This window comes from Idiotropiscis lumnitzeri, chromosome 6 (assembly GCF_059441095.1).
Source record: "Idiotropiscis lumnitzeri isolate Australia: NSW breed Sydney's pygmy pipehorse chromosome 6, RoL_Ilum_1.0, whole genome shotgun sequence".
NCBI lineage: Eukaryota > Metazoa > Chordata > Actinopteri > Syngnathiformes > Syngnathidae > Idiotropiscis > Idiotropiscis lumnitzeri.
The window spans coordinates 16930683-16954335 of NC_142396.1; the positions used below are offsets into that span (position 1 = coordinate 16930683).

At 44.4% G+C, this 23653-nt stretch overlaps 2 protein-coding genes and 1 non-coding gene across 7 annotated transcripts; 2 read left to right on the plus strand and 1 right to left on the minus strand.

Moving 5' to 3' along the window:
• Positions 1-206: 206 nt before the first annotated feature.
• trnar-acg (transfer RNA arginine (anticodon ACG)) lies at positions 207-279 on the plus strand. Its single transcript has one exon. It is a non-coding gene; the product is annotated as a tRNA-Arg (tRNA).
• A 5878-nt stretch (positions 280-6157) lies between these two features.
• Positions 6158-8423, minus strand: LOC148335436 (general transcription factor II-I repeat domain-containing protein 2B-like). The gene is made up of 2 exons (XM_088298978.1): positions 7358-8423; positions 6158-6701 (listed from the first exon to the last, which is right to left on the minus strand). Exons 1-2 carry the CDS (start codon positions 8404-8406, stop codon positions 6158-6160), a joined length of 1593 nt encoding a protein of 530 aa, XP_088155104.1. The 5' UTR covers positions 8407-8423.
• A 3557-nt stretch (positions 8424-11980) lies between these two features.
• Positions 11981-22518, plus strand: fbxo31 (F-box protein 31). Of its 5 annotated transcripts, none has more exons than XR_015843984.1 (11): positions 11981-12516; positions 14567-14638; positions 14977-15102; positions 15404-15480; positions 15562-15729; positions 15815-15889; positions 16004-16113; positions 16430-16583; positions 19010-19371; positions 20875-22103; positions 22193-22518. XR_015843984.1 is itself a non-coding variant. In XM_088297421.1 (10 exons), exons 1-10 carry the CDS (start codon positions 12129-12131, stop codon positions 21095-21097), a joined length of 1755 nt encoding a protein of 584 aa, XP_088153547.1. In that variant the 5' UTR covers positions 11981-12128; the 3' UTR covers positions 21098-22518. The 5 variants fall into 5 exon arrangements, 3 of the variants coding, with proteins under 3 accessions (XP_088153547.1, XP_088153548.1, XP_088153549.1); XR_015843985.1 differs by having other exon boundaries at positions 22204-22518; XM_088297421.1 differs by having other exon boundaries at positions 20875-22518.
• The last annotated feature ends 1135 nt before the right edge of the window (positions 22519-23653 follow it).

A 23653-nucleotide genomic window follows, 5' to 3' on the forward strand; every position in this document is an offset into this window, starting at 1 on the left:
GTCATCATTTTGCATGTACCAGGCGTGTTTTGTTTGAAAAACGTCATTGAGCAATCTGCTAATCTTGAAATTGACTATGAAACACTATAGTATAGACGACACACTCAATCTGATTATTAGTATAGACGACACACTCAATCAGATTGGTTATGTACACACAATTCAGCATTAAATAAAACAAATCGAAATACTAACACGTTTTCAATGGGCCAGTGGCGCAATGGATAACGCGTCTGACTACGGATCAGAAGATTCTAGGTTCGACTCCTGGCTGGCTCGAATTTTTTTTTTTTTAAATTACATTTTAATACACTAACAAATGATAATAGGAGCTCCAATGTAAACTAAATGAACGAGTGGAAAATTTGAATGGGACTGTTGACTCTTGCGAGACGTTCTGACTACGGATCAGAAGATTCTAGGTTCGACTCCTGGCTGGCTCCAATTTCTTTTTTTTTAATTACATTTTAATACACTAACAAATGATAATAGGAGCTCCAATGCAAACTAAATGAACGAGTGGAAAATTTGAATGGGACTGTTGACTCTTGCGAGACGTTCTGACTACGGATCAGAAGATTCTAGGTTCGACTCCTTGGCTGGCTCGAATTTTTTTTTTCTTAAATTACATTTTTAAACACACTAACAAATGATAATAGGAGCTCCAATGTAAACTAAATCAACAAGTAGAAATTTTGAATGGAACTGTTGACTCTTGCAAGACTGACGGGCAGTAGGTGGGGTGCGCCCTGAATTAGTTGCCAGCCAACTGTCAGTTTTTTGTGATCTAAAAAATGAGACCAATATAAAACATTTCAACGTTAATTTGATGTATAACCCGTACAACAACAACAACAAAAGCATTAAAAAGAGTGGAAGTAAAAATAAACAACTCATATAATGTGCTTGCACAAGTGTGACCAGCTGTTAACAGGGGAGGAGTCTCTGTTCAGAATTTTCCCAAAACATTCAAATTTGTGTTTTATGAGAGTCAGCACACCTGCCACCATTTAAAATACCTCAGATTAACTGATTTCGAACATATTTTCAGATGTTAGGCTTCTTTTCTTTTTGGCACAAGTCTGAAGGCTGTTTGTGCTCATCGACACATGTCAGGCCATCACTGTTGAGAGTTTTGCAGATTTTGTAAGCATTTCCGGTACCTTGCCCTTGGCTCACCATTGTATGATGTTTATGCTGATACAAAAAATATATGTTGCTGTTGTTATTATTATTATTATTATTATAATGCTAGTCGGCGACCACTAGCAAAGATGAAAAATGTGCATCCATTGAAAAACTGCACAAGGAACCAAGATAGCACTCATACAATTATTGATATTCGTTCTTTGTATTACCGATTAACTTCTTTCCGTGTATTGTTCATTGTTTGTATTTTTTATTTTGTAATATTAATTTGTTTGGATTACTTGCACATTATTAATTGTAAAATGTTATACCTTTAATTTTTACTCAATTCTCTGGCACATTTGTTTTAAATTCATGAATTTTTATTAATCAAATTTTGTATCTTGAAAAATAATTGTTAAACTGTTTAATCCCCCTAAATTTTATTGTATGTTTTTTTAAAACTACAAACAACAACAAAAAAGTTACTGAAAATTGGTACCGTATATTACCGGTATCGATTGCCAGGTACAGAGAATTGGAACCGAACTGGTTCAAATGTGAAAGGCACCCTACAACCAGCGGACTTTGGGAGATGGATGGCGAAGCCATGGTGGCCAGCAGTGGCCATGGATGCCCCATGTCACTCTGTGGCCACCCCCACACCCAAGGTATAATTTTTGACATCTACAATTTTTCTGCCATTTTTAAATGGTTGCAGTAGTCTCAGACCACTTGCTTCTTTGCCACATGTTTTTTTTTCATATTAACTGCACATATATAGAATAAATGTACAATTAATCTCAATAATCTAAATTTTTTTCAAAATCATTATGTTCACACCATAGCAAGCAAACAACATAGAAGTGAAATAATGGTTTATCACAACTAATTACAGACGGGGCCTCGGGCCACCCCTCACTGAGGTGTCACCCCACGCAAAATGTTCTGGGTTCGCCCCTGGGCGAAGTACACCCTGAACTGGCTGCCAGTTAATATCAGAGGACATAGATAACACTCATTCACACTTACTCAAATTAACCTAAGAAACATGCTTTTGTAATGTGGGGTGAAGCCGGAGAAAATCCCATGGAAGCACAGAAAGCTGGATTACATGTCTGCCTTGAAGTACATCATTACTTTGTGATCCATAGGTGGCCAGGGGAAGAGCTGTGTCGGGCCACCCCATGAGGAGGGAGTTTGGTGTGATGGGATCCAGGTCAGCCAGGTCACTACTCGTGTACCCCAACGGTTTAGAGTTCAGGATCGCTTCTACTTCGACCAATGCTGTGGCGAAAATTTCAGCTTTGGGAACCTGTCCTCCAAGTGCGAAGTTGAGAGCCGCTTTCACTGACTTGACCTCCCTTTCCCAGACTCCACCAAAATGGGGGGCGTTCGGAGGGTTGTACCGAAAATCGACTTGGAGGGGGGGGCGAGTTTTTCTTCAGCTCCTCTGTCATGTCTTTATAATTCCTCTTCAGCTCAACTTCCCCACCATGGAAGTTGGTCCCGTTGTCAGACAGGAGGACGCGGGGACGCACTCTCCTCCCGGTGAAACGGCGGAAGGACATCAGAAAACTGGCGGCTGAGAGGTCCGCCAACACTTCCAGATGGATTGCATTTGAGGTGAGGCATTTGAAGACGATGCCCCATCGTTTGGTTGTTGCTCGTCCGACTTCAGCCCGGACAGAGAAGGGCCCAAAGCAATCCACCCCTGTGTGATGGAAGAGTGCTTTGTTGATCTGGAGACGATCCGCAGGGAGGTCAGACATCATAGGTACAACTGGCCTAGCTCTTAACTTGCGGCAACCTGTGCACCTGCCCTGGTAACGACGTACCGCCTCCCGGCCACGGAGGATCCAATACCGCCTTCTCAATTCAGCAAACAGTCTCTCCGATCCAGGGTGATACAATCGTGTGTCGTGTTGACGGATCACCAGGTCAGTTACGGGGTGCTTCTGTGGCAGCAAGATGGGGTGCTTAGTATCCTCGGTTAGACCCTGGGCCCTGCGTAAGCGACCTCCAACTCGTAGGAGACCCTTCTCATCCATCACAGGGGCTAACTGTCTCAATCGGCTGTCGTGAGGTAACTCCACCTTCCGTTCCAAACATGCCATTTCTTGGGGGAAGACCTCTCACTGCATCTTCTGCAGCACAATGACCTCTGCGGCGGCATAGTCATCCGCTGAAAGGGGGGTCTTGTCATCTTTGTTTGGACTCTGATAGCGGAAGGTCCGCTCTTTGAGCTCCTCGATTGTTCTGCAGTCATCAATGTCTGGCCCGCCAGGAACTGCTGGTTCTCTGAGGCCTGTGAGATAACAAACTATAGATTTCTCAAGCTCCACATCCACTTCTGTGGGCTTTAGATCGGGATGGCGGGCCAATCCGATTCAGGCTTGGTGAGATACTCGGGTCCTTGGTGGAAGAGATTGGAGAGAGCAAGTTGTGATAGAGTCGTACCCCTGGTGATAACGTCAGCTGGGTTGACATCTGTCGCCACGTACCGCCAGCAGGTAGATCCAACTAGGTCCTGGATTTCGGTGACCCATGTTCCCACAAAGATCTTGTACTTGCATGAGGTCGACTGGATCCACTGAATGACTGTGGTTGAGTCCGACCACATTGACACCTCGTGTTCCTTGAGGTGTAGCTCCTCCTGCAACAGGCGTCCCATCTGTGCTCCACTGACCGCGGCGCATAGTTCCAGACGGGGAATGGATTGTAGCTTCTTTGGCAAGACTCGGCTCAGAGCGAGGGCGAATGACACATGGATTGTGCCGTTGGGCTCGACCGCACGTAGGTACGCTCCTGCCCCATAGGCTAGCTCAGAGGCATCACAGAAAATGTGCAGGGAGACTTGGCTATCCTTCCAACACACACCGGGGGGAAAGTAGCGTCTGGGGAAGTTGATTTCTCGGAGAGCAGGGTGCTCCTCTTCCCACTCGGACCACCTGGCTCCGAGTGACTCCGGGAGGCGGTCATCCCAGCCCCTCTTCTCAGTCCACAGCTCCCTCACTAGCATCTTTGCTCGGGTGGTGAATGGATTGATGTAGCCGAGGGGGTCATATTGGCTGGCCATGGTTCGGTAGATTGCACGCATTGTGACATAACGGTGGGGCTCAATCTCCTTACACCGATAGCACAATCTATCTGATTTGAAGTTCCACAGAAGGCCCAATGTCATCTCATGTACATCGTCACTTGACTGAGTGACCCAAGTCTCGCTGCTGGTAGACTTTGCTTCGGCGGGGAGGTCTCTCAAGACTTCAGGGTCATTGCTTGCCCACTGGCCAGCGGTGGCCAGGAGGGCACGCAGATCGGAAATCAGGCGACGTGCCTCTTCTGGGGTCTCAATGCTGTGGAGGCAGTTATCCACGTAAAAACTGTTCAGGACTACATCAGCTACTCCTTCAGGTACAGCTCCCTCCTTCACATGGGCCTGCAGACCATATGTGGCGCAGCACGGGCTGCAGGTGGTCCCGAATGGAAGCACTTCCCACTGGTAGGTCGAGGGAGTCTCGCTGGGGTTCTCTCGCCACACAAACCTCATGAGTGGCTTATCCTCATCCAGCAACAGGACCTGGTGGAACATGCGTCTAATGTCACCGCTGATCGCCGTCTGTTTCCGGCGAAAGCGCATCATGACTCCGAGCAGGGAAGGAGTCAGCGTCGGACCAGGGAGAAGGTGCTTGTTTAGGTTTTGTTCGCGAACCTGGAAGCTACAGTTGAATACAACTCGATTCTTGCCATTGTTTCACGTTATGATGTGGGAGGTACCAAGACTCAGCAGTAGCTTCCTCCTCCGCAGGTTCCAATTTCTTGACCAATCCGGACTCAATTAGCTTCCTCATTTCTTCGGCGTAAGCAGCTGCTGATTCTGGGTCCTTACTCAGCCTCTTCTCTGTGCTTCGCAAGCAGGGCATGGCCACTTCACGTGAGACGCGGAAGGTTGGCTTAGGTTCCTTCCGCAGTAGCGGTGTGGCATAGCGAAGGGCGCCACGCATCTCTACACGACGGGTCTTCTCATTCAGAAGTGCTATGGCCATCTCATCTTCTTTGGAGCGCATGCGCAGCTTCGCATTCTGAAACGGAGTAATATCCAGTTGCCATAACTTACGAACGTTCTCCAGAAGGACACCGTCGTCGTGTTCAACTCCGAGGAAGTGAGTCCGGGTGTGGCTGGTCTCGTGACTCTTGAGGTGGATGGGGCCTTGAAGAGTCCAGCCAAGTGGGGTTTCCAGGGCAAAGGGACAGCCATTCGGGCCTGGGAGAATGCGCCTTGGGAGGGTCAGCTTCGCGTAATCAGACCCAAGTAGGATAGTTGGTGCTACTTCCTCTTCTTGATCAAGACACAACTCCGACAGATGGGGGTACCTCGCTTTGAGTGCCTTCATAGGATATCCGTATTTCGAAAGACTCAATCCGGCGGCCGTGAATACATTGCGCAAGGGGCGCGCCTCTCCTGGTCGTCCCCTCGCCATGATTTCCAGGGATACTTTCTCACCCGCAATTTGGGTGGGCTTAGGACTGACGGTAAGGATCTTCATCTGATAAGAAAGACTCTTAACTCATTCGCTGCCAGCCGAGTAAACAAGAATGAATCTTTGACGTCTTCAGCCGTCAATGGCAGTCAACGAGTTAAGTCCCAGAGCAATGGCTGCTTCCTTAAGGAGAAGGGTGTGCTCTGCACCATCGTCGATGATTGCATAGGTTGACATCTCTCTACTGTCATGGCGTAGGACAACAGGCACCATCTTGAGTAACACTCGGGGGTTGTGACCACGCGCTGGGCCTACGTAGTAGGTGCGACGGGTCTTGGGGGGACTCCTCAGTCTCTGGCTTAGCTTCTCTTGTGTTGATGTCGTGAAGGACGGTGAGGTGTGTCCTGCCACACTCCTTTATGCGGCAAGGCTTCTTCAGTGTGCACTGCTTGGCCATGTGTTCATGTGCGCATCTCCAACACCGCTTGTTGTCTTTCATCCACCGTTTCCTTTCATCAGTGTTCTTCTTCTTGAACTCAGGACAGCGGTCAAGCCAGTGCAACTCCGAACAACACGGGCAAGGCGGTGGAGGTCTCACCGCCCTGCAGGGAGCCACCCGGTTTCCTTTGGGGCACATCCTTCTCTTTGGTCTCAGCCTCTGGGATGGTCGTCAACACTCGGGCGGATCCTTCCCTCTTCTTGAAGGCTCGAGCAGACCGTTCGTTCCTGCTGTTCTTCTGCTCATCTTTCTGAGGGAGACGGATGTGCTTCACCTCGCCTCGGAGAAAGTCAGACAGCTCCTCTAGGCTGGCTGCTGGCTGATCAGGATATAGCTGGTCATGGCGCCGTCTGAATCGCTCCTCTCTGTGTCGTGGGAGCTTCCTTATGAAGCGCTCAACAGTGGAGCCTGTGTTCAGTTCCCTGGCTCCAGTCGATCCTTGTAGCTTCAGCATCGTAACAAGGGAACGGATGCGGAGGGCATAGTCATCCAGGGCTGCATCACTTCTGATGTCAGCTAACTCTCCAAGTGCCTCAACCTCATCAAGGATGTGGTCCCATGGGCATCCACAGCGGCGGTCCAGTTCACGAATGCTGTCGGTGTAGGGCAGGGGTGGGCAATTATTTTTTCCATGGGGCCACATAAGAAACATAAAATATTGTGGAGGGCCGGGCCAAAAGGCTGAACTCAATTCAGCATAATATTAATTGTATTTCTTTTTTAAAAAGCAGTAAATAGCACTGTTTTGACAAGCTGGCAAGAGTATATATTAAAGTTAAGCAATGAAACTAAATACCAAATAAACTGAAAAAATGAGGTTGCCTTACAAAAATTTATTCATTCAAATTTCTCAACACAATGGTAGACAAAATATTAACATTTTTTACTATTTGTGACTCATATTAGTAAACATATTCTGTCACATTCACTTCAAAACACATTTTGAGTTCCATATACTGTTGGATAGTTGTGTAAAGGTTCTGAGCATTTTAAAGACATCACAATATTGTCTTTTTGCACCAAACATTAAGCAAGATACAACATATTGTTATCTGGTGCCTTACAGTAACATGCCTACATTTGTGGTCTAACTGCCTCATTTGGTGTTTCAATGTTCATTTTTCTTGTTCAGTGAGAAAAATCTAATCTCTGCTGGGCTTTAACAAGTGCATCAAAGTCAGGCTGAATGTCTGAAGTGGAGATGCGAAGCACAGCTGATAGATGATCATCAGTGAGAGAGGATCTGTACCTGGATTTTGTAAACTTCATAATTGAAAATGTTTGTTCACAAATGTAGGTAGAGCCAAAGAGAACAAACATCTTCTGAGCATGTCTCCTAATGTTTGGAAAGTTCTCCTCCTTGAGAGAAGAGTAGAAATCCAGCAGAGATCCTGACTTAAAGTGCTCTGCCAGTACTCCATCAGACTGCAGGTCAATGAGTTCCAGCTGAACATCACTGGGTGCATCATCCACACTGAAGGTAAAGGGAGAGGAAATCATGTGCATTTCATCCTCCATTGTTCCTAGATCCTCAAATCGCCTTGCAAACTCACCATGCAATGCTCCTAACATGGATGAGTACCTGCAGAGGTTATCAGCTGATGGTGTGACTTCTTTCAGGGTTTGCATGTGAGTGAGAGTGTTGCTCTCCAGTTGTCTTGAAAGAAACTGTATCTTTCTCATGAAAGCCTTCACCAAGCTGTGCATTTCATGTACAAAAAGGCCCTTGCCTTGCAGCTTGGTGTTCAGTTCATTCATCAGTGCAGTCACATCAACAGCAAATGCGAAATCTGCCATCCAGACCTCATCTGCAAACTCTGGGATGGCCTTGCCTTTTGTCTCACAAAACTCCTGGATTTCTGCTTTCAGATCCCAGACTCTTTTTAACACTTTGCCCAGGCTGAGCCATCTCACAGAAGTGTGGTAGCCAATGTCACTGTGCTCACTCTCATGCTCCTCCAGAAGTGTGACAAACTGTCTGTGATTCAGTGCCCGCGCCCTGATGAAGTTACTTATTTTAGTAACAACATCGATAACATGGTTAATTTTTAGCACTGATTTGCACAACACATGTTGGTGTAAAATACAATGTAAAAATACTAATTTCTGATCAGGGTCCATTTCAGTCACTTTATCCTGCATGCGTTTTAAAAGTCCGACATTTTTCCCGGTAAGATTTGGACAACCGTCCGTGGTGACACCTGCAAGTCTGTCCCATTTCAGTCCCAACGTGTCCATACAAGCATTTACCTCAGTGAAGAGATCGCTCCCTGTCGTCGTCCCTTTTAACGACCGCATTGCTGCCAGCTCCTCCGTAATCCTGAAGTCCGGCGTTATCCCGTGGACAAATACGAGTAGCTGGGCTGTGTCGTGGACATCACAACTCTCGTCCAGAGCCAAGGAGAAAAAAATCTAAACTTGGCACTTCACGTTGCAGCTGTAGCTCCAGATTCCCCGCAATGTCCTCGACCCTTCTCGTCACGGTTCGCCTGGACAGCGGGATTTGCTCAAATGCCGCTTTTTTTTCAGGGCATATTAGTGCTGCCGAGTCTACCAAGCACTCTTTCACGAACTCCCCCTCTGAGAATGGCTTGCTGTTTTTGGCTATTTTGTGGGATATCACAAAGCTGGTCTTGGTTGCTGCATCCCTGGATGCATGAAGCCCGGTAAAAAAGCCTTGCTGCGTTTGCAGCTTAGATAGCAAAGCTTCCGATGTCTGCGCTCTTTCAGCATCAGTTAGGTTTTTATATTTCTCTGCATGTTTCGTCTGGTAATGCCGACTCAAATTGTAGTCCTTCAACACGGCGATCTGCTCCCCGCAAACTAAACACACAGCTTTACCTCTAACTTCAGTAAATAAATACTTCGCTGTCCAATTTTTGTTGAAAATTCTACATTCGGCATCTACCTTTCTTTTTTTAGCCTGAGCGGACATTTTTGAGGGCGAAAGTCGTCGTCTTGTGATTCAATCGCGCGCATGTCTTGATATACGCATTACGTCATTATGTGCGACGCACATTGTGCGGGAATTAAAAAAAACACTTTCAGAATAAATGCAGTGCAGCTTTAGCCCATGAATGAGGTGAAATTAAAAAGTATGTTTATTTTGAAATTTCCAATTAACCTTACACTCGCGGTCAGAGTCAACCAAAGGTATGTGGCCCGGGCCATACAATGCCCAGGTCTGTCATACGGGCCAGTCAGTGCCACCCGGAGGGCCGGATGTGGCCCGCGGGCCGTGCAATGCCCAGGTCTGGTGTAGGGGGTGAGGGACTTGGCGTGGGAGAACCACAGTCTCTTAGCTATTGGTAGTTTGCAGTGTAGATGGAGCGTTAGCCACTTCTGCTGCTCACTGTGATATGCCTGTGGTTCTCCTAACAGGTACTGCAGGCTCAGACGCATCTCCCTGTAGTTCTCCCTGTCCTCTAAGGTGAAGAAAGGGACAATTGAGCCGGGCGGATGAAGAGGGAGCGGGTCGTATTGCCGGGCACTGTGACGGGTTGCTTGTGAGGGTGTGTAGGGAGAAAGCGGATGAGTGTATTGCACTGGACTTCTCGCTGTCATGCGGGGAGCCAGGCCTAGGGCGCGTTCTTAATATCTGTTCGGGGGGCTCGGGCTCTGATCGGCGGACAAACGCGAGCCTGGCGAGTTCCAGGTTTTGGGCAGTCGCCCTTTGTAGTGCCTCCGCCGTGACCTGTGCTTGTCTCTCTAAGCGCTCCTTGTCGGGGCGGGCTTCTTGTTGCAGGCGCTCCTCTCTGGCGAGACCATCCTGGCGCAGATGCTCCTGGGTGTCAATCATCTGCTGGATTAGCTTCTCTGAGAGTGCATTTGCAATGCTTGATCGTTCTGATCGGTGACTACGATAACTACCTGTTCGGATGCTAGGGACGCTGCCCTGTCGGCTGTGGGATGAACGAGATTTCCTCGGTTTGCCTTGGGAATTGGAGTCGGTGAAGAACTCTCCTGGTTGGAAGCTTAGGGGGTTGGGCCCCATCTGGTGGCACCACAATATCGGGAGGAATAATCTCCTCGCCGGTCGGCGAGCAGGCATCTCCTGGTGCATCCTCTTCTTCCCTTGGCAGTGGGGGAGGGGATGGTGTACTAGCTTGTGTAAACAGCTCAAGCCCTGGTGCTACAGTAGCACCCTTAGTCTGTTGTGTGTTGCTCTGTACGCTGCTGGGGCTATCATTCTCGTCTGGCGTGCCCAGGTGATAGTCCGCTAGCTTGGTTGGTTGGTAATCTGCGCTCTCGGGAAGAGCGTGTTGGTACTTCAGGGGAAGGGGTTGGGGGGCTAAGAGCGTGACTCTATAACTCTTTGGACATCCTACCTAGTTCATATCCGGCTCGAAGGACCAAAATGTGCCGGAGCCTATAGAGGACTGTATATTTACCTGAGGGGATGACCTATTTACCAAATTAACAATCAAATAATTTTACTCTTCGCTTATCACTATAATAATTGAGGGAAATTAACATGCAATAATGACAATCACTTTGGCACAATAACACCAGGAATATTCAATTAGCAAGAATACACATTTAATATTCTTAGAAATAATTATTCAGCCAAATTACAATATCTAATTCACCCTTATATCAATGCAATCAAACTCAATGTCCTTGTATAACATTAAATGGTACCAATTTGATGCCCGGGTTGGTGGAGCTCGTGAATGGAGGCTGACATCGGGGAAATCCTCCTTCTTGATGTATCCCGAGTTATGCGCGGCGAAGCAGGTGGATCCAAGTGCGCAATTGTCGAGGGGGGGGAGGCCTAGGAAGCGCCGGTGGGAGCGGAGAATTATCTTCATCCGAGAGGGGGGGGGGGGGGCGAAGGTCGATCCTCAATCCGAGAGGGGGGGGGGACGAAGGTCGATCCTCACTGGCGAGGGAAAGGCTGGGTGAACTGTCCGAGGACAACGGGGGTCTGCCGCGTGGGAGAATGGCCGCACTTAGCCCACTGAAGCTAACTAGCCTGGATGCTCGCTAGCTCGATCTCCGACAGAGACGCCACACACAAGGCAGCAAAATCCACCGCGCCGAATCCTTCTTTTCCGAGGCGACACTTCGTTCGATGGACGACGTGGGTTAACGTCACCAATCCACTTTGCTGGCGTTCGAATTAGTGATCCTTCTTGGCGATGAGAACAGTATTCTTCCAACTGACTCCTTTCCGCGACTCGCACACTCCACTTCTCTTCTGGTCAAGTGCACAATCTCCTCTTATTCAAGTGCACACTCGCTCACGTCATCAATCGGGATCGCGCGAGATATTCCGCGTCCGACGAAATAAGCACATTGTCCATCATATGCGCCACACCAATATCAAAGGCAAACAGTATTAACAATACAGCAGAATGTCAAACGATGCACAATTATTCACCATATAACTGTGTATATCATAAAGCCATAACAAAATAACATTCATTCCGAAAATATCCCCTTCTTAATCAGAACTCAAAGGGATGATTCTATCAACATGCAAACCTTCAGCACACTTTGGATACTTTAGTCCATTCATGCTAATGTCAGATATAGACTTTTATTCAAGTAATATTCTACAACTTTAACATGTATTTTTCGTTACGATTTGTACTTTTAGTCAAATATTGCTATCAGGTACTTTATACCAAACCATATTTTTGTTCGGTGTCCCAAAATTACTCACATAGGTGGACGGTTGGATGAACTCTGCCTAGCAACAGGCAAACGTGAAGTCAAAATACGTAATCCTAGAAAGTATGTTGGTCAAATACAGCCAGTATCCATAATTTATATTATTATATTATTTATTTCTATGAGTATTTATTATATAACATCGTTATGAAAACGCGAGCGATTATTTAAACCCTCCAAAGCAAATTCTTGTGTGACGTGACGGGGTGGCTCCCTCCCTCCTTCGACTTGTTTCAATCGCTCCGGCGGAGGCCCACGTTCACGTCACATGAGGACGAGATCAAGCACACCGCAGCGGAAACACGAGTGGGAGTGATGTAATGTCGCCCGTCTGCTGACCACGGATGGCTGTTTGTGCCAGGCTTTGCGGAGTGGGTCAGTCGCGGAGGTGCCGCAGACGACCGCGACAGAATCAGCAGGTGCAGGCGAGCGATTCGGACATGGATGAGGAGGAAGAGGAGCGGATCGTTGGCCAGATGCGTGGAGACGTCGGCGGCTGCGAGGGTCCGGGGAGCGGCGTCAACACCGCGGGGCCGAGCCGGGTGCACCGCGGCGCAGTAGACTGCCCTGGACACCCGCACCCGCAGGCTTTGTCGGAACTACCGCCGGAGCTTTTAGTGGAGATCTTTTCCTTGCTTCCCGGCACTGCGCTACCCAATGTCGCCCTCGTCTGCAAGACATTCAGACAAATCCTCAACACAGAAACCATCTGGAGAAGGCGGTGCATGGAAGGTATAAAGACAGCGGGCGTTGAGAGCTTTTAAACGGCCTGCTGCTGCTGCTAACATCTTGTTGCTACGTCGCTTAGACGTCACACGGCGTGACATTCCTTCGTGCTATAAGTTAGCTGAGCCGCTGCAGCGTAAATATATATTGGCTTGCAAGAGGCCCGCGTATCGATCGGAAACGAGAAACGCCGACACGCCGCTGTCAAAGCAAAGGAAATGGGAACCGGCTGATTTGTTTACAAGGCCTCAGTTCAGCACAGTGGGCGACCCGTTTGTGGAATTGCTCCTCTGCCTTTGCTTCCTTTTCACAATCAGTTATTGAGGCAACGTACAGTTTTTGCATGAGCCAAATATGGCAAGGACACACCACCAAACAAGTTCCCATAAAGTAGTATTCATACTGGAATGATGGCTCTAGTTTAAAATGTCCTCACAAATACTCAGTGTGAAATGTGACCCTGTTTAGTTGAGCAAAAATCTGTTCTTCTGTTATAATGGAAGAACATATCTTTATTTGTACATCGCCGACTGGGATAGATGAACAAACGTGTAGTGTTTGTAGTAATTCAATAATCATTCAGCATTTCCTGTGGAAAGGTCAAATAGCATAACAGTTTCCGCTGTCAGTATGATCCATGTTACTTAGATGCTAGGTGACTGGAAATTGACCTACATTGTTTCATGTATGATAACTCTGTGTTGTGTCATAGGTACCGTATATTTCGTGCAAGCACTTTCCAAAATGGAAATGGCATTAAAAGTTACATTAAAAAATATGAAATGGCTCCTAAAACCAACTCTGCCCACAAAATGGCAGCTGCCAACTGAATTTTCAGTTTAATACGTTCGTCAACGTCCCACGATGCGTTAATATGCCAACTGGATGTTAACTCACAACCCATTGGGAAGTGCTATCCGCATAGAGGCCATTAAGGGAAATTGGCTAGCTCACTACAAGTAGGGGATCACTGTCTTCAATGCAAAATATCGTTACAGCATTTGTATGATTTGTATTTTTAATAAAATAATTGCCAGGCAGATGCTAGTTCGTATTTACTACAGGATTGTGTGCTCGTTAAGATGCATCAAGTCAAGATGCAGTGATGCCCCTCTTGCAGCAGAAAAATACACAAAATGAGCGAAAGTAACGAGGCATTACTACACTTGTAGAAACTGAAACAAAGAAAATCTGGAGTTGAGGAAAGAACAGCTTGCACAGAAATTTGAAATAGACTTGACCTGATGACTCACCAGCTATGTTCTAGTTCAACCCGTAGGTGTTTGATAGTTCTCCACAAGACTTATCCAATATGTCTCCCGACACCAGTCTTTGTGCAGCTGGCACAGAAGCAACTGATGACCTCTCCAAACTGACGACCTTCCACAAAGGTGGAGACATAAAATAGATGATAATTTGCTGCTAATGACAGGATTCAAAATTCAGGGAAATCTGTGCCTAGAAATATGCGAGAGGTTCCATCTCCTTTGTCCTCATTGTGTAAGACTTTTCCAGTTTGAATACATAGTAGCGCATTATGCAATTGTGATGCAGGTCAATCACCTGCGTGAAGTTGGCCCCCCATTTGTTGCAAAAATAGGGGGAAATAGTTTGTTTCGTTTGTGCTGCGTTTGTGCCCGTTTGTGCTGTTAAAATTTTCGTTTGTGCTGCTTCGGTTCGAAAGATATTACACTTTGTTTTATTTCGAGTGTGACGTCACCCAGCCCCCCATTTTCATCCAAATGAGTCGGTAATGGTGTCATTCGTTTGTGCTACGTTTGTGCCCGTTTGTGCTGTTAAAATTATAGTTTGTGCTGCTCCGGTTCGAAAGCTATTACACGTTTTAATTTCGAGTGGTGACGTTGACAATTTGGGGCACGGCTTCTGATAGTGATTGTTATAAAATGCTCTACAAAAAAAAGTTGAGTTGAGTTGCTCTGCCATCTCACTTAATTAAGATGTTGCTTTTAATATAATATCTCCCGCTACTAATAACAGGTGTGGCCTTCCCTTCTGGTGATATTTTTCATACTGGTTTTTTTTTCTCCCTCTGCAGAATTCCACATGAAGGATGATCTGAGAAAGATGGAAGTGGGTGGAGTTTCTAGCCGAGACCTCTATGTGAAACGTGAGTGCTCTTGTTTGAAAGCAAAATGTCAACTCTAAATATAATACTGTAGTACTAGTCTGTAGTACAGTGTCATGTAAAGTGATCATTTTAATTCTCTCTCCAATGAGTCCTTTAACATTTTCAATGTTGATGTCTTGTCTTGCGTTATGTAATTTATTGAGTAGAAATCATTCCTGGTAAAAGCAAAAGTCTTGGTCATTTAAATGTGATTTCCGGAGCCGAATCATTGCGATTGCATTTTTCTGCACTTGTGTTTACATTCAATTGTGTGCCTGGTTGGTTAGATCGCACCTGGACATGTTGCTCCTCTCCATGGCTGTGTTGTGCCTTTCCAGGTGTTAACCCTCGAGTGAAGTCTGGGCGCTTTATGAAGCTCCTTCCGGACTACGAGCATATGGACTTTAAAGACGTGTACACGCACCGTATGTTGACGGGCCCTGACCTAATGCACGAGGACCCATGTGTGTTTGTGGGGAGTGCTACTCTTGGTGTAATTAAATTGTTTTGCTTTATTTCGTGTGAATTGCAAATGCTTTGAGTGGGCAGAAATAGAGCCATACAGTAGATGCGTAGTGTTTTGTTTAGCAAGCTGGCAGAGTGGAAACTCAATCCCCTCACATATTCCTTTGAGGGTTCAAACAAATTGACCTCTGTACTAATTGAGCTATAAAAAAAAATGTGTGCAGTGTGCCCCTTGCGTAAAGCGTCTGCACAGCACTATCGGGAATGCTGATTATGGTGCATTGTCTTCTTGTGTTGCAGTGCTTCATCCGTACAGGCACATTTTGGGATTATGGCAGCCTGACATCGGCCCTTATGGGGGCTTACTTCACGTTGTGGTAAGTGTTATTATGAAATGCAAATCTTGCTGAATTGCAATATATATAGCTGCAGATGTTTGACAAATACATGATTCCGAGGTTGATGGACTGTTCATCATCGGCTGGATGTATTTGCCACCACATGACCCTCGTGTGGAGGATCCCATGAGAAAGCGACCTCTCTTTCGTATCCACATGTGGGAGAGCAAAAAGGCCACTGTGGAGTGTATGTACGGACACAAGGGGCCTCACAAAGGAGACATCCAGGTCAGAATCACACATTTGAGTGAAATGGATTCAGAAATGTGAGTGCATGGTTGAAAAGTAGTTCATTTTTGTGTTACGTTTGTAGACTGTGAGGAAGGATGAATTCTCAACAAAATGCAACCAGACGGATCATCACCGCATGCCAGGAGGCAGACAGGAAGTAGTTAGAGTTCTTTCTCGGATTTGTGATGATTATTTTTCTCGCTTAGGTTTTATTAACTTCAAATCCAAACTCTTACTTTAGCATTCAGATGGTCTGCGTGTGTTTGTGTAGGAGTTCAGGACATGGCTGGAGGAAGAATGGGGCCGGACGCTCGAAGAAATCTTCCATGAGCATATGCAGGAGCTCATCCTGATGAAGTTCATTTACACCAGCCAATACGAGTATGCAACATTTGCATGCACAGGTTTTTACATCAGATACTTTCTGACTGATGATTTTTGCACTTGAAATTCTAATATTGCTGCGGGGCATGCTCTGTACTTGACAATTATTCAAAAAAGGCTTCATTTTGATTGTCAAAGAAGTAATAAATAATTGAGTCATATCAAATGTTCTCCCTAGTTTTCAGTTTTGATTGACATTGTCAAAGAGGTATTACTTTAAGAATATGTTAGGAGTTTCACATATTTTATATCGGTTATCCACATGACTATCGAATGGTCAACAATCAGTTTTTTTTTCTTGTTCTCTTGTCAGCAACTGCTTAACGTACCGGCGGATCTACTTGCCTCCTGCAATGCCTTCTGACTTGATTCAGCCAGGCCTCTTTAAAGGCACCTATGGCAGTCATGGTTTGGAGATTGTCATGCTCAGCTTTCACAGGACCTCGGCAAGGGCCACCAAACTCACGGTAAGTCCCATCTCTGCTACGATATCTCACCCATTACTAAACTGTACGTAGCCTTTTCCCTTTATGTACTCATTGTTATGAATAGTCTTGGGGCACTGAGAAAAACGCATGTCTTTTGCCACTTTGACTTTCCACCGTCAGACACTTCTGTTGTCAATCATTAACAAATGCCCTCTAGGTCAGTTAACTCTTGCGCACACCCTCACACAGTGGTGCTGTACGTAGCCTTTTCAAAGGATTTGTTTTTTTTTCCACAATTATTATTAACATTTTTTAATATTGTTTTTATATTGCCAGTTTTTAAAGCATCTGTACTGCAAAGGTCAACATTTAACATGGAGTATTTTTTTTAAAACAAAATGAATAAGATCAACATGGAAATAAAAAAAAAAATATTCAGCAGTTCAACAAAGAAAGTAATAACAAAGAATATATATATATATATAATAATAATGCTACTTTTGCTATTTGAGCAGACTGCTCACATTTTCATGCTTTCCACAATATCTCTTACGTGACATAGGTAGCAGTTCTTCAAATTAAAAAACAGGTTCATTATTTTGCCCATTTTTGACGGCACCAACCACTGACGTGCACATAGTCTTAATTTGTTCCACATCGCTTTGGAGCTACTGACTAGCGTCTCATGCCAAAATTGCCTCTTATTCAGTGCAAAACGCCAAGTCATGACTGATATTTATTTTGCTGCCCTCGGCTTCATGCTTTGCTGCATGTTGGGTTATACTTTAGTCTACCTCTATTACTTTCTGTTTACTTTTTAAACTTGCAGAGCAGGAAAGGTTGACTGATTTGCTACTGTCACGCAGATTTGCTGGGTCTGATTGAGTAAATATTCTCACAGGCGACCATTGTAATCGAGCTGAAATTTATTGCAATGACTAATCTTATATAAGCGCACAACCCCAGTTAACCTTGACGTGGTTGTCAGCCAACTGCAGGGCACATATAGACAAACATCCATTCACTCTCACATTCACACCTACAGTTACTTAAGATCTGGATAAAATAAGATACGCAGGGGACATTTGAGTTGATTCCGTAACCCGATGACCTGTGCATAGAAACTGTCGATGAGAATGGAGCTTTATTTTATTTGACTGTATTCATCCCAAGAAGAGATTGTCTTTGCTAAAATGCATTTCAAACAGTTCCCATTTTGGCGATGCTCAGCAGTTTGGACAAGTCATAAAAAAATGAATGAAGTCCATCTTCGGCAGACCTAAACAGAACATGACACATGGTGCATCTTGTATGGCACATTTGGTTCGATTTATTCGTGTAATCTCCATGATCTAATGAGGTTGTGACATCATGCATGTTTTTTGTGGGGCAACTTTGGCGCAGCGATGCCAAAGTGAACTTTATACCACGCTGCGGGTGTGAACAGCGCCTTAAGATTTAATGCTCGGGTCTTAAACACAAGAAAAAAAATGTCACCTCCAAAGTTCTGTTGCTTTGTTTTTGTTGTATTGTATACCGAAGACATTTTGATTTCAGTTAAAGGTGAGTAGGAGATCAGCTTTTATTTAATTGTATTAAAATCAAGATGTGTTTAACAACTCAGGACCGCATCACTTTTGTTTGAAGCCAACAACTTTTTAAAGTCCCAAGGATTGGGACAGGCATTATGAAGTTACTTTTAAGTCAACTTAATTCTCTGATGGCAGTAACTGCACCAAGCCTGCAACCCAGTGACTTCACAAGACTGTTGCATTCTTCACTTGAAATGTTTTTCCAGCCCTTTACTGCAGCCTCTTCCAGTTTCTATATTTTTTGGGCGGTTTCTAACTTGAAAAGAGAAAGATTGATATGTGAATCACTCAACGGAGTTGAGTCAGTATCAAACTTGGATGCTCCAATGTGATCTGCTCGGGAAAGCCGGTCATTCAGTATAAAACTTTGAACTAATTGGGCGAAGCGGCAACTTGTGCACGCCGACCAAACTTTTGTTTTGACCAATCCCTGCAACGGATGAAAATGTCGTCACCGGCATGCGCCTTGTTTTGACGAGCTGAGTCCTGTTATCTCAATGACTGGCATAGATGGCATCAGCATTTCTGAATGTCAACTGAGAAAAGTTTTTATCACAGCCGCATATCCCGCTCCCAACCATTTTTTTTGCTTTGTGATTGGGCCGCATTACCAGTGGTGCAGCTCGGAGCATTTCAGTGGGCTCGGGACAAGATGCATTCTCTGGGTTTTATAAACTCACAAATATTGCAATAATTTATCTTGCAGCCAAGGTTCGGGGGTTCCTCCCTTCAGTCACATATCTGACTTCCAAATACAATAATGCAAAGTTACACCATGCCGTTTTTACCAGCTGAGATGTCAAGTGAGGCTGCAACGATGAATGGAAACGTGACTGTTTAAGATGACGACTGCATTTTGTTTTATATGTGCAGGGAGACCCCAACGTTCCTGCTGGGCAACTGACATTGGATATTGACTTGAGTCAGCCGGTCGTCCTTCCAGACTTGGAGCATCAGCGCAATATCGAGGAGCTGTCACGCCTCGTATTGGGGGTACATGAACAAGTACAGAGGCAGGTGAGGGAAGGCCCCCCTGCCACAGTGAGAGCCTCTGCAGAAGGAGCTTGTGCTGACGCTGCCGCAGCAAATGTGGCGGAGGCCGATCATGACGTCAGTTCCGATGGCTGCCAGCCAGGTCCAAGTGCAGACACTAGTCCTTCTCAGAGCCAACCCTTTGTCCTGCCCCTAGGAGTCATGGCTCGCAATGAAGTGTACCCACGCACTTGGAGAAAATGGTAAGAGCATCTGAAATATATATTGTATCATAATAACTGTTACAATATGTACCGTATTTATTACCTGAAAATATATTTTCGTACTTGAGCATCGTAGACCTCCTTTTCGCCAGTCTAAAATTTAGTCGACTTTTGTAACCATATTGGCAGATGCGCCGCGGACAAACCAGAAACTCTCAGTGAGGCGTAGCGTGCCTACCAAATTCACATAAATGCTGAACTAGAGACCATTGCCCAGGCACTAAAATGATGATGAGCCCATTTATTTTATACCGAGCGCACGGGCACCAAGCTACCAAAATTGGGCCCAGTGTCTACATACGTAAAAATTGGAGCATATGGAGATATTTAGATTCTACATTTGAAACTGCCCGAGAAAATGTTGTTGGCTATTTTAATTATTTATTTGATGCTGCGCAGACCAGTGAATTATCGATTTATACACAAAAGCAGAAGGGCTTTGTATCTAACAATCAGACATTTTCAAGCAATTTATTCGACATAATTGAAAAAGACCTAGATTACAATAAAGTCAGTCTGAGATTTAGGATAGAGCTCTCACCTTCACTTGCTCTGTCTAAGCTGGTATGAGAAGCATGAAGTGAAGCTTGGATGAGAATACATGGAGCTCATAGAGAACTTTCCCTGCCTGACATCACAAACAGACACACGAGTTGAGAAACTTAGAAATATATGAGAACTTGTTGAGATCTCTTCTAAAACTCAAAAGGAGACAAAATTGAGATTAAGTGCATATTATTGCCCAGGAGAAAAAGAAATGGGGCTGGTACAGTCACATATTTTAAGAATGTATTATTCTTTCTAAGAGTATTGGTTAGTTTATTAACCAATTATTGTTGTTGCGTCGGTATTGTTTATAAGGGGAAAAATTAAAACGAAATGTACAATTATGCAAGATGCTGTACTCGCCAACCTTTCTGAAGCAGATTTAGTTACTGGTACGCTCATTGCATTCTAAAGTCAAAGCAGATCTTTACAGATATCTTATTTTGAACAAACACAAACAATTATCAGGGTTCAGGATTTGGACCAATATAAGTTAAACAATGGATGTAAACGATTACTCAATCATTAAAATAGTTGCAGATTTTTTTTTTGATAAGCAATCGGTTATCGATTTTTAAGTTTGACAACTCTACACAGGAGCACTACACCTTGGTCTCAGTTTGGTATCACACAAATCTCATTGTGGTCTCAGAGAGGTAAATGAGATGTCGGATATCTTTCTGCAGTTGTTTTCCTCTGGCGTTGTTGGCAGTCATAAAACAGAAACAATCGAAGCACCCTGCGAGTACATAAGCCTTTTGTTTAATTAAGATATGATCATCATTATTTCAGTATTTTGATTTGGTAAACCAATAAAGGTTGGGAAACACGCCACGAAGGATGGCACCCTGGTTGTGAATCACTCGTAATGATGTTAAGCGGTTAAGAAAATGGATGGGTTATAATTTGTTAACTGAGTTCCCTTTTCCATCGCAGCTTCTATGGGACAGGTCTGATCGCCGGGCATGGCTTCACAAGTCCAGAGCGCACTCCAGGGCTATTCGTGCTGTTCGATCAGGATCGTTTTGGCTTCATCTGGCTGGAGTTGAAGTCTTTCAGTCTCTACATTCGCCTGACGGACCACCTGGCCCATGCTCATGCCCCAAACTTGGAGCGATTCGAGGCCATGCTGCGTAACATGCAGTCTTGGACATCATGAGTCCCCCAAGCTTTGACGTCCCTTTCTGGCAATACAATACATCATAAGAATAATAACAATACAAATAATAATATACAGTACATTATACCTCGCCCAATCCCCACAGTGACACGTAAGATGACATGATGTTTTGCAGCCTCTCTGTATCTCAAACATTTTGTTCTGCTGTCCAATAAGGGCAGTTGTATCACTTTGACCCGTCTAGAGTCATAGTCAGCAGCAAAAAACTGGTCACAGGTGTGTTTATTTATTATTTATTTATTTCCTCCAAGTGAGATACAATATTGCATACCACTCATTATGGATCAAACTTGATGTGCCTCTGATTCTAAAACCATGTCTGTACTCTGTACTTTTAGTCGTGTTTGAGAAGGTAACGGTGTGAAATGCATTTCCATACAGTGCCCATTGTGTTCTGTTCAGCAATATGCTGCATTTTATTTGCATTTGGCTTTGCAGCTAATTATTTTTTAGGAAGTACTGTTTGCCTTTCACTTTTAGTTGAGAAATTACAATAGACGGCTTCTCAGGTATCTTTTGTCATAAAATTGTGAATTATCCTTATTCAGGACACTACTTGTGTCAAAGTTAGCTACAGTAAAACAGTTTTAAAGCTATCCCAATGAATAAAATGGGTATCAAAAGCAGGGCGTCTGCAACAATTTGGCAAAGGAATTGCTTTCTTATCAGTGTCTAACAGTGTAGCCCAGAGTTTTTCTCTGTTTCTGCTCTTTGACCTTTAGTGATATTTTTAGTGATATGCTTTGGCTCTTAAACATAATTTCACCACACCTTGATAATGTCAGTTGATAACAGATTGGAAAAGTATGAAATAAGCTATACATACAGTGCACTGGATTCATTTTATGTATGTGAATTATTACTGCTTTTTTTGTGAGGTACAACATTGCAACATCAGGTTTTAGCAATTCCACAACTTTCTCTTCTTTTCTGATTTATCTCACAACACTGCCTAGCTGAGAAGTGTCAAACGCCGGTCCTGTAGGTGCTGCTTTCCTGCATGCTTTCTAGCTCTCCCAGCTGCAACGCCCCTGATTCAAATGATCAGCATCCTGTTGCAGCAGGGAGAGCTAGAAAGCATGCAGGAAAGCTGCCCTCCCTGACTGAAGTTTGACACCTAGCTGGACATTACTGTACTCCAACAGCATCCCCTCCTATACCACTCATGTGTATATTATATGTATGTCTTGTCATGGCTTGATGACGTTGCCCGGTAGCTTTTCTACTACAAGTGCACTTTTCTGGGCAGTATAGTAACTTATATCTAAAGAAAGGGTACACTGGGCAGCGTGTTTGTAGTAGACTGCAGCTATACTAACATTTGCAAAAAAAAACAAAAGAGCTTTTGTCTTGTTCATCTGAACCAAAATATATGGTTCAATAAATTTTCCTATCTGCAAGTTATTTGTACTTGGCTGTTTAATTGGTTTACCGTAGTGTTGCTTTTTACTCAACCTGCAGGGCTCATTTGGAGTAATTGAATACTTAATTTAAAGGGACTCTTCATTGACGTTAACATTGTCACTTATATAATAAGTTTGCATGTAAAAATGACACAAGTCCTAAAATGCCCACCCTTAAAAGACTAGTGTTTAAGTTTTGTTTTTTGAGTGTGTGGGGGTGCGCCTGTGCGTGTGATGAGATTTACGACAAATTGGCACGCCCTCTTTTGGAGCTCAGCTTTCCCCCCTTGTTTTACAGCGTTTACGGTACTGACCTGTAGAGGTGTCGAACTTAATTGTCACTGACCCATTGCTCGAATTGTCAGTTCAGTTGTCTAAAACGGCGACCGATCGGCACCAAAATGCAAATCCACATGGCCTCACTGCCTCACCTCAGGCTGAACTGACTCTGCAAAAACGTGTGAGAAGTGAAGGGGGGGCGTGGCCATAAAGTAGACGTTTTTCAGGTCGTCACTTGTTTCCTAATTTCCCCAAAATTAATCGATACAAAAGATAATGATATCTAGTTTCATTTTACTGATCAAAAAATATACTACGCTTGTTAGTGAAAAATGGGCCATCTAACAGACTGAAAAACAGTTTCTTCCCGAGAGCCATCTCCATGCTAAACTGTGGCACACAACTACCCTTACCTTGTATAACTACATTGTTTTATTTAATTTCATATTTATTTTCTATTAATTATTATGTCTTTAATTAATTTAATTGATATATTAAAATTACATATTGTTATATTGCACTGACAGGGGAGCTCTCCAATCTCGTAGCTACTGATTACAATGACAATAAAGGGCATTCTATTCTATTCTATTCCATCTTGGATCTTGTCCTCTAAGTTAAGGGATTCTGCATTTGACTTTTGCAATGTTTGGCAATCTCTGTGGTACTACGAATACATTTTTATCACAAGTGCCATGATCATAGTGGATTACCCTGCACCTGTAGTAATTAACGGAACACCATTTACATCATTTGCATACCTTATGTCGCTCCAGTCCCTTGTTGAGGTACAACATTTTTATTTTGTCTCATCATAAGCATATTGATTATTAATAAACAATACAAAATACCA

Excerpts from the sequence above, each read along its gene's own strand:
- LOC148335436 (XM_088298978.1), bottom strand. The coding sequence starts at position 8,406 with ATGCGGTCGTTAAAAGGGACGACGACAGGGAGCGATCTCTTCACTGAG. Across the intron at positions 6,702-7,357 it reads ATGAAGTTTACAAAATCCAG|CATTCGTGAACTGGACCGCC; the intron begins GTACAGATCCTC and ends CTACACCGACAG.
- fbxo31 (XM_088297421.1), top strand. The coding sequence starts at position 12,129 with ATGGCTGTTTGTGCCAGGCTTTGCGGAGTGGGTCAGTCGCGGAGGTGC. Across the intron at positions 12,517-14,566 it reads GAGAAGGCGGTGCATGGAAG|AATTCCACATGAAGGATGAT; the intron begins GTATAAAGACAG and ends CTCCCTCTGCAG. Across the intron at positions 19,372-20,874 it reads CCACGCACTTGGAGAAAATG|CTTCTATGGGACAGGTCTGA; the intron begins GTAAGAGCATCT and ends TTTCCATCGCAG.